The following is a 19,479-nucleotide window of genomic DNA, read 5'->3' as shown; positions in this document are numbered from 1 at the left end:
ATAATTTGTAGGAGGTTAACCTCAAAGGTACTTATTGCTGGATGTCCCAGGCACGTTCCCTTCGACAAGCCCAGTTCGGCTCCACTATTATTGACAACGGGAATATGCATGGGGTACCTGAGATAGTTACTTGGAGACTACTAACCCCTGGCTCGTATCCACTTTGGGGAAAGGTGAGGTGCCTTGCCTTTCTTCGGCCAGCTCACGCAAGCTCCAGTGTTGCTTCTCCACGACTCGACGACGCCCGCTCAGCACGCACGACTTGGGCCGCTTGCATTGCTCGACCGGCGCCATGCATGCTTGTCTCGTGGGGTCTGTGCATCATTGGCGAGACTAAGCAAGCACAGCGTCGGTTTTTTTCCCCATCGAGACTGACTGTCTGTCCCATTGTGCGCACGACACGAGCCGCCGCACCGCCATCCTCCGGCAGGCAAACACCACAATCCGATCCAACAACGATGCTCTTCTCCGACGCCAATAGGCTCTACCTCCGTCGCATCGTCCGCTGGCGATACGTGCGGCTTGTTCTCCTTGTCTTTGTCCTCTTCAACATTTTCGACGTCTTGCGCATCCACCACCACCTCGTCGCAAACGACCGCCGCGTCCATGGCCGGAGAGGCGCCACGGCGGGCGGGCCATCGCGCCCGCACGAGCGCGTGTACATTGCGAGCATGCACTTCAACAACGGCCAGATCCTGCGGGAGCACTGGAACAATGCCGTGATACGTCTGACGGAGACGTTTGGTCCCAAAAACGTCTTCGTCAGCATCTTCGAGAGCGGCAGCTGGGACGACAGCAAGGAGGTGCTGCACCAGCTGGCGGACGAGCTGGAAAGCAGAGGCGTCCCGCACCGCATTGACACGTCGGATGTGACGCATCACGATGAGCTGGCGCGAGACGACGCCGAAAAGGGAGAGGGCTGGATCGACACGCCGCGGGGCCGCAAGGAACTGCGGAGGATACCGTACCTGGCGCGGCTGCGCAATCGGACAATCAAGGACCTGCTGGACCTGCACGAAAAGGGCGTCGACTTCGACAAGGTGCTCTTCCTTAACGACGTCGTCTTCTCGACCGAGGACGTGCTGGAGCTCATGGACACCAACGGCGGCGAGTACGGGGCGGCCTGCAGCCTCGACTTCTCCAAGCCGCCGCTCTACTACGACACCTTTGCGTTGAGGGACATTGAGGGCAGACCGCACGTCATGCAGACGTGGCCGTACTTTGGGGCGAGGGTGTCTCGCAGCGCCCTAGTGAACAACATGGACGCCGTGCCTGTTACAAGCTGCTGGAACGGCATTGGTAGGTGACCCTGCTTCCCGGAATTGTTCATGCCATATGCGAGGAGTAGCTGATAATAATCCTTACGGGCTTAGTCGTCATGCCAGCGGACCCATTCGTCTCGTCGACACGCCTGCGCTTCCGGGGCATCCCCGACTCGCTCGCCCTGCACCACCTCGAGGGCTCCGAGTGCTGCCTCATCCACGCCGACAACCCGCTGTCGCGCACCCTGGGCGTCTACCTCAACCCGCGCGTGCGCGTCGGCTACAACCTCGCCGCGTACGAGGCGACACATCCGGTCGGCGCCGCCTGGGTCTCGACGTGGGACATCTTCAAGGGCATGTGGAGGAACAGAATCAAGCGCTGGACGACCGTTACATTCGAGGGCCTCGTCAGGGCGCGCAGGCTCCGCGCCTGGGAGGCGGAGAAACACAGCAACAGGGAGCCTGGCGATTTTTGTCTCATCAACGAGATGCAGGTCCTAGTCGACAACGGGTGGGCTCACGTATAGAGGGATTGCACGCAACGCCGTTTGTTACCCAGAGGACGACCTTGTCTTGAACTGGACGGAAAGACGCCCGGCAACTAGAGCCCTTGACAGGCGGGTCGGGAAAAGCGATCGTTCCCCTCTATCTAACCAATGTACGGACTCATGCCCAGTTTTCCACTAGCCCATCATATCAACATCACCATCATCCTCGCCAGCCATGTCCTCCGGATGCGCGCTTTTCCTGGGCAGGCTTTCCGGTCTCAGCCGCCGCATAACCTGGGCCAGCTCCCGACGATCGCTCTCGTTGAACAGGACATAGCCGTCATCGTGGTCGAGCACACTTCCGCACCGCACCACGTGCCGCTTCTCGCGGCGTCGCTTCCGCAGCCCTTCGCACATCAGGTACTCGTCCTCGGCGCTGCCCTCCCCCCCGACTTCGCCCCGGTGCTCCAGCCACGCCAGCACGTCGCGCACCGCGTCGCTCCCCCAGCGTACTTCGGCGATGGCTTGGTAGAGCACTGCGTTGCGATGCAGGGCATCCGCATCGCGGACTTGCACCTCTCCTTCACACCTTGATGTTCGTGGTGGTCCTCCTCTACTTTCGTTTGCGCCTCCTGCTCTCTTTCCACTGCCGCCTCCTCCCCTGCTCCCGCCCCTGTTATGGGTGTTTCCACCGCCGCGGCCGCCGTCGTCCTTGAAAGTCCAGTCCGGGTGCGCGACGGTTTGGGCCGCCAGGTGACGCAGGACAGAGGGATTGCGCGCGAGGAAGCCTTCCACGGCTTCAAAGGGCGCGTTGGCGGGGAGGCTGAACGCGTGGCGGATGAAGCGCAGGCGACACTGGCCAGGGGGGGTCCAGTGCGGGTAGGGAGGGCAGCTGGGAACGGCAGGTATGGGCGGCACGGGGTGGAAAGGGTCGTTGTTGCCGTCACCTAGCCTGAGTTTCGGGGTGGAAGAGGACGAGGCAGCGGCAACTCGGGCATTGTCCTTGCGAGCTTTCGCGTTGGTGCTAGACCCTGCTCTCGTATCAGCATCGGAGACGCGTTGCGGGGGCTTGTTTTTCTTGCGAGACGGGGAGAGCAGGCCGTCAAGCCGCGAAGGACCATCACGAGGGTTTTCCGGACGCTCGGAAGAAGAAGAAGGGCGTTGAGGCTGAGGCTGCTGCTTCTGCTGTGCCGGGTCACGACCCCGGTCCTTGGCCCAAGCCATGACGTCGATTAACGGCATCTCGACGGCGTGGTCGAATCGAAAACCCGAGGATATAACAAGTCCAGTGAGAAAGTACGCACTCATTGCTATGCTCTCGTGGGTGTGACACAGACAAGCGTGGTGGGCAGTCCCTGATACAGAGCAGGAGCCCGTTACGAAGAACTACAGCTATCTATATAGACGAGAGGCTACGGGACACTTCGCGATGTTGTCGCTTACAGCATGGGCTTGAACAGGATCGGGAGCAGACTCGGGGCTTTCAGCGCAGCGCTTTGGGCCGGCCACCGCGTCTTGGAGGATTACCGATTCATGCGATGCGGTGCTTGTTGCATACGCGGGATAGGACGGGTAGGCGGTCGAACAGATGGCGAACGTAGAGCCAGAGAAAGAGAGAGAGAAAAATTACATAGACATAACCTTCTTTGATTCGCCCTGTAGAGACTTGCAAGCTGAACGGTGCCCAAAAGGGGCAAGGCCAACCAAGTAAGGGCACGCACGCAGCCTGAACAGGACATGTTGTAAACGAAAAAGGGAACAATGCCGGGGGGTCCGGAGACCGACCTCACAAACGTGGAATGAATGAATGCGTGCGGACGTGTGTAGTATCCCTTTGGTGTTGTTGCTGCGGTCACGCGCAATTCCGTATCCGTGGCGTAGGTTGGATAGGTAGTAAAGTTTGTCTTGGAGTGCATGCGGCATCGTGTGGTTGCGTCTAGGTACGGGGAGGAGTGGAAGTGTGTCGCCTATACTGTATGCTGTATGCTGCGACCACCAGAACCATTATCATCACCACCACCACGCACCGCATCAACTGCGAAAAATAAAAGTCGGTTTCCTGAGCATACCTTGGGCAGGTCAACGCTGTGGATAGTAGCGGCCGATCGACGCAGGCTTAACATACATGCGCGTTGGCTCACGGAGACAACACACACAGGTAGAAACGCTCCGTCGCAGCACGCATATACCTACCTACCTACCTACCTACCTACCTACCTTTCCTAGCACTATAGTACCAAGTAATCTCTTAACCTGCCTACCTTGACCTGCCTACCTTACCTACTAACCCGCCTTACCTACCTACCTGCCTACCAGCCTCAGGCGCTCCTCAACAGAGGAAAGGGGGGCAGTCCCCGTTCTTTTGGGGGGGCGCACGTTGAAGAAAGTGGCGCACCTCTATTGTTCGCACGCACGTACGTATGTACACCGCTGTACATGCTTCGTATAAAACAAAAGTCTCAGACGACGCGGCCCGTGTGACTGATTGACTGACTGACTGACACACACGCTCACGATACGTACTTGCGCCTTTTCCCCATCTCGACGATGCTGTGGAGCGGCGAACAGGGGGCGTCCCGCTGCTGCTGCTGCTGCATAAAAGTAGTACGTACTACATATTGTTGCAGCCTGCTGGCCTGGTGGCAGATTACTACTGCCGCCGACGACGACGATAGACGACGCCCCATTTTCGCGTGTTGGCGGGCCCGCTTCGTCATGGTTCATTAATTAATCCTGGAGCCTGAGGACTTGTAGCGGATCTGGTTAGGAGTCGAGTCGAGGCACGGAGGTGCTCGTATCACGATAATCATCATCAATCATCATCGCCCGTTGGAGAGCTGTTGGTCTGTGCCAGGCAGCTCAATTCGCCAATTGATGAGTGGGCCGCGGGCGACCTCACCCGCACTCGCCCACCCTCACTCACCAACCCCCCCCCCCTTTGCCAAGGAGGCCAGGGGGGGCAAGGAAAACGGGTGCCTTGGGACAGGCGTCCTTTTTTTCTCTTTCTAATTATCCGACTCTCCATTCCCTCCTTCCTCCCTCAAAGGACAACACGCGCGGCCGTCGTGGACAATGACGACCCTTGCCCGGCAAGCCAAGGACAGATGCGGAAGATGGCGGGACGGGATTGGGGACTCCCCCGGCACCCCGAAGACGAACGGCGGCCAGCCGGCTGGCTTTCCGGCGACAGGCTGCCCGATTCTTTGGCGCGCCATTGGTGGGTTCGCTGGCGGTAGTGGTTGCCAGTAGTCGTCGTCGTCGTCGTCTTGCACGTTCCCGTCCGCACAAGAGGCCCTGTAGCGGGCGGGCGGGCGTCAAGAACACGTGTCCCGCGAGTCCTGTTTTCCAGTTGACAGCTCAACGCCTGAAGAAGGGGGGGTAGGGGCGGTTTTCGTCCATGTCATGTGTGTGTGTGTGTGCTGCACGGAAGCAAATGGCTCGCTCTCGAGTCCTAGAGTACTGTACTTACGGCGTGTCGAGAGCACTGGTGCTTCTTTTTCTGCACGTGCATCCTACTGTAACTCATCAGTCGCCGCAGGCCCATCGTTCCCATTTTCCTCTCATCGTCAAGAACACGCTGGCCAACCAAAGGGGAAATCCCCGGGACGGCTTCAAAGCAGGGGACCAGGAGCGGGCCCTGCGGCGGCGACGCGATGGGTGGTGTCCAGCACGTCTGCCGCCGGGTGTGGGTTGATGTGTGTGTGTGTGTGTGTGTGTGTGTGCGTGGTGAGTCAATTGTCTCGTCTCGGATTCAGATCAGCCAGTCTGGCGCGGTCCTGCCCGCCAGCCAGCCAGCCCTACGGAAAGCACCCACGAGAACCCGCAGCGAGCCGGTGGACGACGGAGGTCCTTGGAGTAGGAGTCCTGGCTGCTGATGAGGAGCGAATGGTCCTGCCTGAGCATCGTGAAGGTGCTACACATCCATACGGACAGCTGGCGCTGGCGTCATGCAGGGCCCGCGGTCACACACACATTATAACATGCTGCCACCTCACGAGCACGTAACTAGTACGATACCGCAGCCCACGCATCGTCGACGCCCCTGAGGCTTGGGGGAGGGGTTTCCGGCGCTGACTGGCTCATCGTGGCCGTCGCGGCTGTTGTGGGCGACAATGCATGGCTTGCAGAAATGGACTCGCTGCTGCCCCTGGCAGGGCCCTGGTCACCGCAGGCGAGGCAATGCGCAGCTGCTGGGCTGGGCTGGGCTGGGCTTGCCCAGGCGCATCAGAAGGCTCCCTCGCCCATCGATCAAAGTACGTACATATTTCACACGACTTCATATTTCGTACAGTACGTACAACAAACATGCCCGTGATGATACACACGCCCTGCCACCATACTATGCAACCCGTGCTCGTATAGTAATGGGGTTTGGTGAGGGACCCGGGATTCGTCGACAACGACGAGCACCCCCCTCATACGGACACCTGAAGATGGGGGGAAAAGCTGGAGCCGAGCCGGACGGGCCCTCTCTGGACCTGACCTGGCCCGTCTTTGTCTTCAAAGCCACAGCGAAACACAGCGCCGTCGGCCGCACGGGGTCCTGAGCGAGCGCCGCATTGTCGAGCTATTTCAGAACCAACAGATGGGGCGTGTGTGTGTTTGTGTGACTGCCGGTGAAGTGAGGAATGGGGGAGGGGGGCCTCTGGAGAGGGCTGGTGGCGTGAAGGTGGTGGTGTGTGGTGGGTGGGCATTGAGCAATTGCCAATGGGCAGGCCATGGGCCATGGGCGACGATGGCATGGGCGACGATGGTGATGGTGGTGGACTGGTGGTGGTGGTGGTGGTGGTGGTAGCAGTGGCCGGGGTTCGGACCAACCAGTCCAGACTGGTCTTGGACTAACCCTCCATCCGCCGCACCAGGGCGCAGACAGACGCGCGAGGCATTGCGGCAGGCTTACAGCGGCCGCCGCAGCACTGTGAGGGTGGAAGACGGAGGACGGAGGGATCGATGCAGCGGGCACGTCATCCGGCAGCCGGTCTCCGTCTGGTCTCGCTGATGATGGCGGCTCGTTACGCAAGCCCACCGCCGCGATGGGGTGCGAGAATGTTTGTGCCTGGACGATGGCGTCGAGTCGTGGTGGTCATCGTACCCCGTCGTCGCCGTCGCACTATCATGGTCCTCTCGTGTCACCATCGTTGATTTCTGTGGCCGTTGTCCTCGTCGTCGTCGTCGTCGTCGAGGGGTGCGAACGTCGCAGACACACAGGCACACGGTCGACGAGTCAAGGGCAGACGACGACGCCTGTAGGGGAAAAGATGGCGACGACCGCTCTCGACTGTGACCAACGGTGGCACCTCTGGGGCGCCAATCCGTTCGCTGAGTCTCCCGCGTTAGGGGCGAGACTTTGGGCGGTACGGTGGGGCCCCGACGCGAGGATGCCACGGCACATGCGAGGGATCAGAGCATGTTGAGGCTCTGCTCTGCCAACGGGCCCTCTGGCTCGGTTCCACAGAGGCACACGACTGCGCTCCTGGACTCTCTGTCCGAACCACCTGCGGCGCCAAACCCGGATGGCCAGTTAGCCCCAGTCGTACCTCTGCCGCAGGTCGGCTAACGCGATATACCCCCGCCAGCAGGGATCGTCGTTCACGCCCCCCCCCCCCTCCCCCGGCAAGCACAACGAGACGACGGCGCTAGTCCCCTTCGGGGTGGCCTCCAGGCAGCAGCCTCCGCTGGGCTGAGGACGCCCACCGGCTGGCTCAACGGAGCGGTTTCTAAGCACCACCGCCCATCCGTCCCCATCCATATCACCGAATGCCTCGCCTTGTTTGACCTCCATCCTCTTCCATCCCATCACCAGTCCTCCTTTCGCCGACTTGACGCTCTCGCCGGCCGCCATCCTTTCATCGCGCCATTCGAGAAAGACGTTTGGGTTTCGTCTGCGGGCTCTCCAGTACCTCTCGTTTTTCATAGCCTGCTCGTTTCGTTTGGCAGCCTCTTCGTCGCCACGCAGCGTACGTCGTCACGTCTACGTTCCGTCGTTGCCGGGTTCCGCGCATCGTTGCTTCGCCTCTTTCACATAAATCCGGTTTACGCCTCCCCCCTGCCGGCCTCTTCGCCGAACTCTACAAACCCCTCTCCACCCTCAATCAATCCGTGGTCTCTCGGCCGTCTTGCGCTTTCAAAACTGTTGCCGCGGCCTGCGTCGTGCATCTCGCCAACAAGTCTTCGCACCTGTTGCCACGGCCCCCTCAGCTTTGGCCGTCTACGGCTTCTCGCTCGAGATCAACCGGCCGTCCCGGACAGCTCGATCCGGTAAGGAACACTCCCGTCTTGCCCCGCTCTGTTGTTGGTGTGCCATTGCCCTTGTTCCGCTGGTTCCTATGCCTCTATCCTCAACTCGATCGGTCAAGCCAATCTCGATTGAGGACTTGACATCAAAGTCCTATCCTGTGACTCACAGGCATACACCACACTACAACATACATCGGGCTGACACGTCTCCTCGTTCCAGCGCAGTTCTCCAGGACACACCCGTGGCCGGTCTTCTCTCCATCTACCCCCACCCCCATCCACTTGCTCCCGCAGCCGCCATCATGTCGCTTGCGAATCCTCGTCGCCGCGCCCCGGTGACTCGTCCGGGAAGCGAGGGCGATGCCACCCTTTCACTTAAGACTGGCATGGCCCTCCGCAAAGGTGCCACCTTCCACTCTCCTCCCTCCCCCGCACCCATGGCATCGGACGACAAATTCTCTCCGCCCCAGCTGCCTCGGTCACCAACCAACGTCGACGACATCGTCGACGCCAACCGCCGCCGCGTGGCACTAGCCATCGACGACATCACCGAGACCTTGGCCAGGGCAGACATCTCTGCCTCCTTGCCCAAGGCCGCCTCCAAGGCGACGCTGCGGGACACGAGCTCTCCTGTCCCCCGTGGTCTTCTCGGCCTCGACGGCCCCGAGCAGTACATGGCCTCCAAGCCTGATGCCGAGCGCCGGGTGCTGCGCCCGCGCTCCCTCCGTCGCACCCACCCTCATGGGTCTGACAGCGGTCTCGGAAGTTCCATCACCTCGGGTGATGAGAAGGCATCGACCATGACAAAGGAAACCAAGGCCAGCCCGGCCCTCACTGGCTCCGCCGCAACCACGGCCAAGGCCGCTCTGCGCCCCCTAAGCCCCAAAGCATATCGGAGAGTTCACGAGCACATCCTCACGCCTCTGCTCGGCGAGCCGACTTTCAAAGAATTCAGACCCCTCGTGCTCGACGTACCGCGTCGCATCAGGTCCAAGGACATAATTTGCCTTCGTGACCTAGAGAAGACTCTTATTTTCATGGCTCCAGTAAGTCGACTATCAATGGAATGTGGCGTTAGGGGAGATACTTATAGGATGTTGTTCGCAAAGACCAAAGCGCCTTCTCTCTACCTCGACTTCTGCCTTACGTCTATCCGCTGCATCCAAGCGACAGTCGAGCTTTTCTCGGACCGCGAGCAGACTCGACCCAGCGACCGCCCTTACACTAACGGATACTTCATCGATCTCAAGGACCAAATTCTGGAGTACGGTAGGCAGCTCTACGCCGCCAAGAACAAGACCGGATCCCTCGAGGACGACGACGTTGACAAGTACGTTCCGCGATTTGTGCTGCTCGACCAACCTGCTAACCCCCCAACCAGAACGGACGAGATCAAGCTGTACGGTGGAGTTGCCGACAACGGCCGCCCCGCAGAGCTCGTTCGCGTCAAGAAGGACGGAACAGTCATCTCTCTCGCTACCGGGAAGACGATCGATATGGAAGAATCCGCCGTCAAGATCAAGCGATCCCACAGCGAGCAGCTCGAGGACCAGGAGGAAATCATGCGCTCCATGGCGCGCCGCAAGAAGAACGCCACTCCAGAGGAGCTGGCTCCCAAGATGTGCCCACACCCGGGCTGCGGCAAGATGTTCAAGCGTCCTTGCGATCTCACCAAGCACGAGAAGACGCACTCGCGTCCTTGGAAGTGCCCCATCGCCACGTGCAAGTACCACGAGTTTGGCTGGCCCACGGAGAAGGAGATGGATCGCCATGTCAACGACAAACACTCCAACGCACCGGCCATGTACGAGTGCAAGTTCCCTCCGTGCCCCTATAAGTCGAAGCGCGAGTCGAACTGCAAGCAGCACATGGAGAAGGCCCACGGCTGGACCTACAAGCGCACCAAGACCAACGGCAAGAAGATGCCCGGCGGCGCTGCCAGCGACAACGCGCAGCACACGCCCTCTCTCCACAACTCGTCCACCCCTTCCACAACTCCCTCTTATGGCATGCAAACTCCGCCCGACATGACGTCGCTCGACTACCCCAACATGTCCAATCAGGACTGGTTCAACAACTCCAACGGCTTCGACATGCAGACGAACAGCGCTGAAGCCATGGACATTTCCATGGACCTCCGCTCGCCCGCGTCAGCTGCCTCGTACGAGCAGTACCCCCCCTACCAGAACGGATCCACGTTCATCATGCCCAACGAGGAAGACATCTATGCGGCGCAGGCCCAGTTTGGACAGGGATCCGAGATGCAGCTGCCGCTCGAGATCCAGAATCTTCTCGGCGCCAAGCTGCTACCACAGAATCTGCCCATCTACCGCGCGCAGCATATTCCTCAGACTGCGCCCGCCCCGCAGGCCCAGGCCATGCCGGCTCACTTCTCTCCATCTGCGCAGCAGAACGCCATGCTTTATACCCCCGACTCTCAGCAGGCGTCTGATGAGGGATTCGACGACCCTTTTGCCACCGGCTGCGCCGATTTCACGCTTTTCTCTGGCCAGCACGGCAAAGGTCAGGTCAATGTCCAGCAGCCGCTCTTTGGTGAAGTCACGGCCGAGGTACCTAGTGCAGGCTTGGGCTTCTCTCAGACGTCCCAGCCGGACATGCTGAACCAGGTTGACTGGTACTCATTCGATACCGTGCCCTTCCCGGGTTAGGTAAATGTCGAGCGCTTTGTGCGTTGCTCGTGTGGCGACGTCATATCTTGTTCTTGACGTCACGAAGATTTCACGATTTCGATGAAGAGGACACTCATCCCACGCAGAGAGAACAAGGGAGAGTTCCTCGTGTATTACAACATTTTGTGCTTGGTTCCGGGCGTTTATTCATCCTTTCCTACTTCCCTCAGAGATACACGGAACATCTCGCTAGTAACGAACTATTATGAGGTCTGAAGTTGCAGAATGATGGGATGATGGGTGGTATTATTGGAAACTGATGCGGGCTCTTCCAGTCCCCGTCGCGATTTTTCTGGGCTTTCCTCGGATGGAATTTGGGCAGCAATATCTTCACCGTCCATCACGCTTAGACAATAGAAGATTGACCACCGATCATTTACGGGACCGTGTCATGCAACGTGTGATTTCTCAGGAAGTGTCATGTCCTTTGTCCCGAGGTCTCGACTTCGACCATTGTCTGTGACACATGCTACCGACCAAATCGATGCACTAGCTCGTAGTCTAGAGACCACGACGAGTGGCATTTCTCCTCACGCGTGGCTAAATTGAGGCTCGCTGATATTCTTGTCAGAGCCGGATTATTAGAAGAGAGAACACTTGTTTTCTGGTGCACTAGCACGACGGAGCCCGACCCCTCCGCCTACCCTACGCCTCCGGTTCTGGTCCCGGTTCCTGAGGTCGCGATGCATTGTCTCCGCCCTCGGGCTTGACTTGACTTTTTCCATATCATTTGGATCAACTTTTCAACTTTCCAGGACGCTGGTATTGACGTGGCGTAGTCACGGCTGAAATAAGTCGGGGCGGTTGTACGTGTAGCCCGCTGTAGCCATCCATACTCTGTGCGCGGCGTAAAGTGAGAGAGACAGCGAGCCATGGCGGTAGACATTTAGATCCCCCTGCATCATCACTTCAATGAAGGACATGGAAGGGGCGCATGTTCGTTCACCCACAACCGTGGTTTGACGGGATATATGTGCAGCGACAGATAGGATGCATTCTCAGTCGTGCAAGAAGAGAAGAACGACTCCAAGACGGACCATTCCGGGCACCAACCTTCCCCCAATTCCCAAAAAGAAAAAGCAAGGAGGGAATAAAAAAGCAGAACTGCGGGGCATAGGGACAGACATACGCAAAAAGGAAAAAAACTCCGGTACAGGGAATCGAACCCTGGGCTGCTCGGAACCATCTTCACAACCCTCGTCTCTTTGATGAGGGAGGAAATTTGAGAGCGAGCGATGTTAGCCACTACACCATACCGGATACAGATTTTTAATCACTGTCTGTCTCCTTTGTGGGGGAGGAGACTGGGAGTGGGATGGGGACGACCTGAAGTGGTTGATATATCTTTGCTGCGGCAGTGGCTATGGGTGGGTTTTTCTCTTCTCCTTTCCTCCATTGTGGGCGAGCAGGTGGGTGGGTGGATTGGATGGAGACTTGACGGTGGAATTATCAGGATCACAACTTGCACGCCAGGACAGTGATAAAAAAAGGGAGGGTCGAGCCCGACAGGATCTCCTTTTTTCTTTCTTCGACGCGCCGCCCGCTGGCATCTACTTGCTTGCCTCCTACGAAAGCAAGACTTTTACGGTGTGAAAAGACAAGCGCGGCGGGAGAAAGACTTACTATCTATGGAGGGTAAAAAGATCCAAAAAAAAGAGACACTCCGGTACAGGGAATCGAACCCTGGGCTGCTCGGTGAGAGCGAGCGATGTTAGCCACTACACCATACCGGATGCTGATCCTTGTCGGATCCTGATTTGATGTCTGAGTCTGCGCTATTTGCATACAAGAGGGCTAGACAAGATACGCCATAGAAAATTCCTTGGATAGGACTGCATAGCTCAATCTGACAACAAACTTTCATTACGCATGCATCGTTCTCAACGACAGCATCACCGTCTTGGTGCAGGGAGTATATATGCTACATTCTATAACAACTGCCGCCCAGCGAGGACTGCGCCCGTCCCAAACGCCGCAAGGACCGCCGCGCCGGCTGCTCCCATGCCGGCAAGCGAGGGGGGAGGGTGACGTCGTGATGATGCGCCAGCGGCAGACTCGTGCCCGCCAGCGCCGGCGCCGGGCTCTGTCTCGGTAGCCGTGGCGGCGACACCGTCCGTGGTCGAGGCCGCGGGCCCGCTGCCGCTGCCGTCTCCGCCTCCGGAGGGCAGCGGGCACTGGCCGCCATCGTCGTCGTCGTCTTGGTTCCCGCCTCCTCCTCCTCCGTCTGTACCCTCCCCCTCATCGCACCCCTAGGGGGACGAAGGCTTTTTGTGCGGCGGCTTCAGAAAGCCCTTTGCTTCGGCCTCGCGGATGCCGCGGTGCCATATGTCGGCCATCTTGCGGTACCCCCCGTCGCCCGGGTGCGTGTCGTCGGCCATGTCCCCCCTCTGCGGCCCGTCCGCGGCGTGCATGTCGACGAGCACGACGCGCCGGCCCGCGGCGGCCTTGTCGGCGGCCAGCTTCCTGATCTGCTCGTTGACGCGCAGGCCGCACGCCTCGCGCGTGGCGTTGAGGTTGAGGAGCAGCGTCGACAGCACGACCGTGGACTCGGGCGACGCGCGCCACAGGTACTCGAGCATGTCGCCCATGCGCGCGCCCGCGCCGCCCACGTCGAACCCCTGCGCGCAGTCGTTGGTGCCCGCGTTGACGCAGAAGAGGTTGGGCAGCAGCCCGGGGACCGACGCGCGCGCCTTGGCCTCGACCTGCCCGATGCGGAACCCAGACCACCCTTCGTTGTCGTTGTCCTTCATGGTGCCCGACTTGCGCGACCCGACCATGTCGATGGGGTGGCCGTCCTTGACGAGCAGCGCGCGCAGGTCCTGCCGGTAGCCGTTGCCCGTCGAGGAGCGCAGGCCGGCCGTGATGGAGGCGCCCAGCGGCATGAGGCGCAGCGGCACCTTGCCGGCTCGGTCGTCGAGCTGCCTCGCCGCGTCGGTGGGAGGAGGCGCTGCTTGGGCTTTTGGGAGGACGTGCTTGTGTTAGCCTGAGAGCTGCTTTTTGGGGGAAGAGCAGCTTCTCTCCCCAACCAAGTCTTGACCCGACTTACCGTTCGAGATGAGCGCAAGGGCGACGACGGCCACTTGGCTGAGAGACTGAAAGAACGGCGCCATCGTCATAAGTATGTTGTTCTTAGCAGGGCCCGGATCGTGAACTCTACAAGATCCCGGAGCACGTAGAAAGGAGCCCCCCGGGGCTTTATAATCGGCTGGAAACGGTCAGCCGCGATCCGGCCTAGGCGAAGATCCCATCGCGCGTCCCAGGCCCCTGATGACACCCGCCGCCCACCGGGAGAGGAGGCTCGTCGGGATGATGACATTGCCACCACGAACCGAACCGTCGACGGGGCGCCAACTTGCGGGGGGTGTCCAGCAGCCAGCCCTGCAACTACTACTGCGTAGTACTCCCACTGCTACTACGTACGTACTAACTACTACTAGCGCTCCGCGGCGCCGCGACGATCGTCGGAGCAAAAATAGAAAAGCAGCATGGTCCCTTGCGTCTTGGTCAGCGAACCTGTCGAATCCTTCGGGCGCAGTTCTGGAGCCCGTCAGCGAGTTTTATGGGTTTGAAAAGGATGCCGCGGCACGTGGACTCTCATCATTTTCGGGACTTGAGGTGAGGTCATCCTTCTTGCCAGCGAGGATATCGCTGCTATTGTTCATGTTCCGCTGGTCTCACATCATCGACATGTACGTACGGGCATTCGTGTTGTGGGGGTCCGAGGCACAGTATACAGGGCCTGTGATGATGATGGAGTCTAGGGCTTCGTACTTGGTATATAATCTGTAGATCCCTACGAATTACTGGGTAACTACATCGTTTCACTCGTTCATGCTGAAATACATACGTGCCGCGACCGCTCATGGAAAGGGGATTTCTCTCAATGATGAACAATTCCTGTTCAAAGAGAATGCAGCGGAGCCCTGTCCGCCAGCGTGGAGATGAGGATTTGCAGCACAATGACAGGGCCTCCAGGGTTTTGTTCCTGCACCAGGGAGACACTGCCTTATTATATCATTACCCCCTTCCATCGCTCCATACTTGATGAGAGGCCCCAGACGCTGATGTCAGCGCCATCCGATGGTGGCTCATCAGGGCCCATGCGGCCCTCCTGGGCGGCGGCTCCAGGTGGGGCCTCAGGCGCGTGGTGCGACACGCGATAACTAATACCCACTGAGCTGAGGAGGGAACTTTCAACATTCAAAACGTCGAGTTTGGCAGTGGCCGACCCTTTCGCTCACCACCACCACCACCATCACCACCACCACCACGGCAATCACGACGTCGCCGCCGCCGCCAGCGCTCTCCTCACTACCCCTTCGTCTCAAACGCCTGCCGCCTGTGCCCGTTCCGATACCGCCCACCGCGGAGCGAGCATGTGCGGCATCCACGCGACCATCTCCAGGTCTGCACATCGCGCCCCCTCCCAGACCCTGGAGAGGCGCCTTCGGAGCCGAGGCCCCGACCACTGTAGCACCGTCCACGCACGTCTGGACGACGGCCACCACGGCGACGGCCCCGTGGACAAGGCGCTGTACCTCACCTTCACCTCGACCGTCCTGGCCCTGCGCGGAGACCACGTCGCCAGGCAGCCTCTCGTTGACGAGTCCTCGGGCTCCGTCCTATGCTGGAATGGCGAGGCCTGGAAGTTCCGTGGCCGCCCGGTTCGGGGCAACGATGGTGAGGCCATCCTGACGGAGCTGGTAGCGGCCAGTCGCCGCGGCGCCGATGGGAGCGGCGGTAATGGTGGTGGTGGCGGCGCCGGCGACCTCGTTCTCCGTGTGTTGCGCGACATCGAGGGCCCGTTTGCCTTCATCTTCTTTGACAAGCCCGCTCGCCGCCTTTATTATGGGCGCGACCGTCTCGGCCGCAGGTCCCTCATGTTCGAGACGTGTGATGGATTCTCTCTGTCAAGCGTTGCAGAATCCTCCTCGCAAAACTGGGCCGAGGTCGAGGCTGATGGCTGCTATACGCTGGACCTGAGTACTTTGTCTGATGCTGAGATGACACCCCACAGACATGACTGGGCCGCAGACGATCAACTCGTGAGTTTGAGGGCAGATGCTCGTCCTGTATGCGGCTGACATCCCTGCTCAGGTCTCGAGTCTCGGCGTGTTCAACGCCTCCACAGCAAGTGCTCGAGGCAGCTTGACTCGGAACGCACCCTCTGTAGGCTACTTACGGGACCACCTCACTGATTCCCTGAGATACCGCGTCCTCCAGGTGCCGGAGCCTCCCAAGACGTCATCGACCGATGCCAGGGTCGCCGTCCTATTCTCCGGCGGGTTGGACTGCACCGTCCTGGCGCGGCTCACCAGTGACCTGCTGCCCTCGGACCAAGCCATAGACCTCTTGAACGTGGCCTTTGAGAATCCCAGGATAGCAGCCCAGCACAAGACCACCTCTGAGCAAGGCTTGTACGAACTCTGCCCTGACAGAATCACAGGGCGTAAGTCTTTTGCCGAGCTCGTCGCTGTCTGCCCGACGAGACGGTGGCGACTGGTCTGCGTAAGCTGAGAAATGCCTATCATTACCGATAACGTCGACACGTGCACTGACCAAAGCTTCAAGGTAAACGTCCCCTATTCCTTGACGCGCTCCCACAGGTCCGAAGTCGTCGACCTGATATATCCACACAACACCGAGATGGACCTGTCCATCGCCTATGCCCTCTACTTTGCATCGCGCGGTCAGGGTCTCAGCCAGGACGGCCCGTGTTCAGAATCGCGGCCCTACACAACGACGGCCCGCGTGCTGCTCTCGGGCTTGGGAGCTGACGAACTCTTTGGAGGGTACATTCGCCACGCCACTGCCTTCTCCAGACGCGGATACGAAGGCCTCAACGACGAGCTGAAGCTCGACGTTGGCCGGCTTGGCAAGAGAAATCTTGGTCGAGATGACCGTGCCATGGCGCACTGGGAGCGAGAGGTGAGGTTCCCCTATCTTGACGAGGGCCTTGTCAAGTGGGCAATCGAAACCCCCGTGTGGGAAAAGTGCGACTTTGAAAACCAAGCCGCCGGCGGGGATGATGCCGTAGAACCGGGCAAACGCGTCTTGCGCCTCCTCGCCCAGGAGCTCGGCATGCCGTTCGTGGCTGCCGAGAAGAAGCGTGCTGTAAGTTGCGAGTCTCTGTCCGCGCCCGCCCCCGCGGGGCCCCGAATCCGGCTGCTGCGCCGTGCTAAACGGCGTTTCAGATACAATTCGGAGCCAGGACGGCCAAGATGGAGAGCGGCAGGGTCAAGGGCACCACCCTCATCGCCTGAGTGGCGGCGGCAGGGCGCAACGCGATGCAGGTGCTCGCAGAATCTACCTACTTCGTACCTAGGGCCTAGACGCAGAGGCACCCGGCAGTGATGATACCACAGATACTTCCGAGCTGCCACACAGTAAGACGACTGCCAGGGAAGGGATGCATCGTGTGTTTCGCTGCTGCGGCGGCCAAACCCTTTGCTACCGACTCGGGCAATCGCCGGACAGCAATGACGACGTAAAGGCAAATCTGAGCCGCGAGGGGTGCAATGCGATGCGATACGATGCGACTTTGCCATGCGCTCCGATGCAGCAATCTCGAACACGTCTCACATGCGCCCAGTCCCATGAGATCTGTAGTTGTTGTGATGCAGATTTTTTTGGTTCACCTCTCCCCCGGAAGGGACACTGAGCGGCGATCGCATCGGACTGCTGCCTGTGGCTTGCATGGCTCGCATGCCGCAAGCACGGCATAACGCCAGCCAGCCATGGTTGGTTTGTTTGGTTCTGGTGAAAAACGTCCATGCTAGCCACTGCTGGGCCCCCATGTCATTTCGATTTTTGTTCCTGATCCAATGACTTGTCAGCCTCTACTTTGCGCCTGTGTTGAGGTTTACTTTTTCAGCTCCGGTTCTAGATCCCGCCGTTTTTGTGCTACTGGCGCCATCGCAGCGCCGCCGTTGCCAATTTAACACACACGAACGCTCGGATCTGCCTGGGTCTGACCGCGCGCCCCTCTCCCGCTGAGGACCTTAGGGGCAGCTCATGAGGCACGTGTGCTATCGCACATGGCCGCTATCCGTTTCCGATTGTCTTTCTTTATTTTCTCTTCGTCCCATGTGTAAATGACAAGCGTCGTGGATTGGCCGACGGAACCTTGCGGCCGTGCGGCGCGGCTTGCTCTCCGGCCAATTCGACCGATATCATTTGTGGCTGCGAGATGCCGTCCGCTGATGACCGCCACGCGGCTACGCACTTACTTGTCTGTATTTGGTCTACGTAGCGGGAAGACCGAATTACAGGTCAATCGTCCGGTTCCCGAGCAATGCCATATTGAGCGCCAAGCTTGCTGGCTTGACCGTCGCCATGGCGGCACAGTTCGAGGGGCTCAGTGGCGGGAGATTCCGCCAACTGAAAGGGGCTGAGTCTTCACCCGGGTCGTATGGGCCGCTTACCGACATCACGGCCTAGCTGCGATGTGCTAATTTGGGGACAAACATAACATTGCTCATCCTCGGCAGCGGTGTTTGGATGTTGAATAAACCATGGCCTGCCATCCTGGCAAGGTCGCTGCTTGCAGCATCGGGCACCGCTTTGACACAGTGGAGGCGACCTGCTGTGGAGGGGTACATTGCATGCAGTGCCACTCTCGAGGAGGAGCGGATACGTACTTCGTAGGACTTTGTTGATCCCGAGATTCGTCTGTTGTCTGCCGATGGAAGCCAGGGCCAGCAATTCCTGGCGCTCGTATGTACGTACCGGATTTTGTCGCGTAGTGTCCAGGAGAACACGTCCAGTCAGCCCCGCCGTTCTAAGACATATGTTGAAAAGGCGACGAACTGTGCGCCGGCGGCCGGAGCGCTGCGGTAATTGATATTTCCATACTCCGTAGATCTTCCGCTGTTCATGTACAACAGCTTGGTGTTACACCGGGGCCGCACACCGCTGACCTGACCAGGAACGGCACCGGCAGCCCGAGGATTGGTTGCTGTGATTTTGTTGATCACTGCACAGGGAACTACAATATGCGCCGAGCTCGCCAAACGACGAAATGCCAAAAAGGCCAGCCGCTTAGTTATCCTTTGGCGGCCGTTAGCGTCTGCTGCCTGACTAGTCTACGCAGCAAACGGCCACCGTTGCCATGTGGTCCCTGGTGTGAGGGTGGTGAGGGGCACCTGTGCCTGGTGGCAGAGGTGAAAGGATGCAGGCAGGGTCCGTGTGACAAGCTAGTTGATGTAACCCGAGGCAGGGCATCTTGGTTGTCTGTCTGGCTGCGAGGGGCGACGATCTGAACTCGAAGGATGCGAACGCAGGGGAGCAAATTTCCGCATTGTCACAACAATGGCTCTCCCTTCGCAAAGATAGGAAATAGTACGTTCAACACGCTGATGTTGAGCTGGAACACGGTCCATCAGGCCTGGAGGAGCGCCTGTTGAGTGTGGGCCTCATAGACCGGAGGGAGGCGATCGAGTGTGCCGAGGAACAAGAATTGTGCCCGCAGCCGAGGCGAGGTGTACAATGCCGGAGAGCGGAGGCAGGTTGTGGCGTCGAGACGGTGGTAGCGATGCTCTCAAAGAGCGTTGTTGTTCTCATGCCTCTGCCTGGAGATGTGGATGACTCGCGACCGTGGACGCTATAGCGCGGGCCAACAACAAGCTGTCGGTCGGAGCCGCTGGAGCTGTTGGGCCGGGACGGAGGAGGAAGAAGTTAGAACCCGCACAAAGTGCCGTGCAAGGGTGGCGCACTGATGAGCAACCAGGGTGGCCCGGAGACCGACAGAGCTGCATGTGAGAGGTGGCGGAAAGTGGTGGCAATCGTCTTCGTACCAAGTAA

General features: G+C 59.4%; 5 protein-coding genes and 2 non-coding genes across 9 annotated transcripts; 3 read left to right on the top strand and 4 right to left on the bottom strand.

Moving 5' to 3' along the window:
- Positions 1–228: 228 nt before the first annotated feature.
- Positions 229–3,487, top strand: JDV02_007180 (uncharacterized protein). The gene is made up of 2 exons (XM_047988648.1): positions 229–1,299; positions 1,374–3,487. The coding sequence occupies exons 1-2, from the start codon at positions 297–299 to the stop codon at positions 1,787–1,789; spliced, it is 1,419 nt and encodes a 472-aa protein (XP_047844645.1). The 5' UTR covers positions 229–296; the 3' UTR covers positions 1,790–3,487.
- JDV02_007179 (uncharacterized protein) lies at positions 1,946–3,058 on the bottom strand (the record flags this gene model as incomplete). The annotated part of the gene is made up of 1 exon (XM_047988647.1): positions 1,946–3,058. The coding sequence occupies one exon, from the start codon at positions 3,056–3,058 to the stop codon at positions 1,946–1,948; it is 1,113 nt and encodes a 370-aa protein (XP_047844646.1).
- Positions 3,488–7,260: 3,773 nt separating the features above from the next.
- On the top strand, positions 7,261–11,059 carry ACE1 (copper-binding transcription factor). Of its 2 annotated transcripts, XM_047988645.1 has the most exons (5): positions 7,261–7,266; positions 7,330–8,008; positions 8,208–9,033; positions 9,097–9,317; positions 9,369–11,059. In XM_047988645.1, exons 3-5 carry the CDS (start codon positions 8,290–8,292, stop codon positions 10,654–10,656), a joined length of 2,253 nt encoding a protein of 750 aa, XP_047844643.1. In that variant the 5' UTR covers positions 7,261–7,266; positions 7,330–8,008; positions 8,208–8,289; the 3' UTR covers positions 10,657–11,059. The 2 variants fall into 2 exon arrangements, with proteins under 2 accessions (XP_047844643.1, XP_047844644.1); XM_047988646.1 differs by lacking the exon at positions 7,261–7,266 and having other exon boundaries at positions 7,986–9,033.
- Positions 11,060–11,822: 763 nt separating this feature from the next.
- JDV02_007177 lies at positions 11,823–11,937 on the bottom strand. The gene has a single exon. It is a non-coding gene; the product is annotated as a tRNA-Glu (tRNA).
- Positions 11,938–12,338: 401 nt separating this feature from the next.
- Positions 12,339–12,410, bottom strand: JDV02_007176. Its single transcript has one exon. It is a non-coding gene; the product is annotated as a tRNA-Glu (tRNA).
- A 454-nt stretch (positions 12,411–12,864) lies between these two features.
- On the bottom strand, positions 12,865–13,975 carry JDV02_007175 (uncharacterized protein). The gene is made up of 2 exons (XM_047988644.1): positions 13,724–13,975; positions 12,865–13,633 (listed from the first exon to the last, which is right to left on the bottom strand). Exons 1-2 carry the CDS (start codon positions 13,791–13,793, stop codon positions 12,927–12,929), a joined length of 777 nt encoding a protein of 258 aa, XP_047844642.1. The 5' UTR covers positions 13,794–13,975; the 3' UTR covers positions 12,865–12,926.
- A 914-nt stretch (positions 13,976–14,889) lies between these two features.
- On the top strand, positions 14,890–18,376 carry JDV02_007174 (uncharacterized protein). 2 transcript variants are annotated; one of them, XM_047988642.1, is made up of 4 exons: positions 14,890–15,722; positions 15,775–16,185; positions 16,249–16,791; positions 16,872–18,376. In XM_047988642.1, exons 1-4 carry the CDS (start codon positions 15,054–15,056, stop codon positions 16,938–16,940), a joined length of 1,692 nt encoding a protein of 563 aa, XP_047844640.1. In that variant the 5' UTR covers positions 14,890–15,053; the 3' UTR covers positions 16,941–18,376. The 2 variants fall into 2 exon arrangements, with proteins under 2 accessions (XP_047844640.1, XP_047844641.1); XM_047988643.1 differs by having other exon boundaries at positions 16,249–18,376.
- Positions 18,377–19,479: the final 1,103 nt, after the last annotated feature.

The sequence above is a fragment of the Purpureocillium takamizusanense genome, chromosome 6 (assembly GCF_022605165.1).
Source record: "Purpureocillium takamizusanense chromosome 6, complete sequence".
NCBI classification, from domain to species: Eukaryota; Fungi; Ascomycota; class Sordariomycetes; order Hypocreales; family Ophiocordycipitaceae; genus Purpureocillium; species Purpureocillium takamizusanense.
This window is presented reverse-complemented; position numbering and strand designations above follow the sequence as displayed.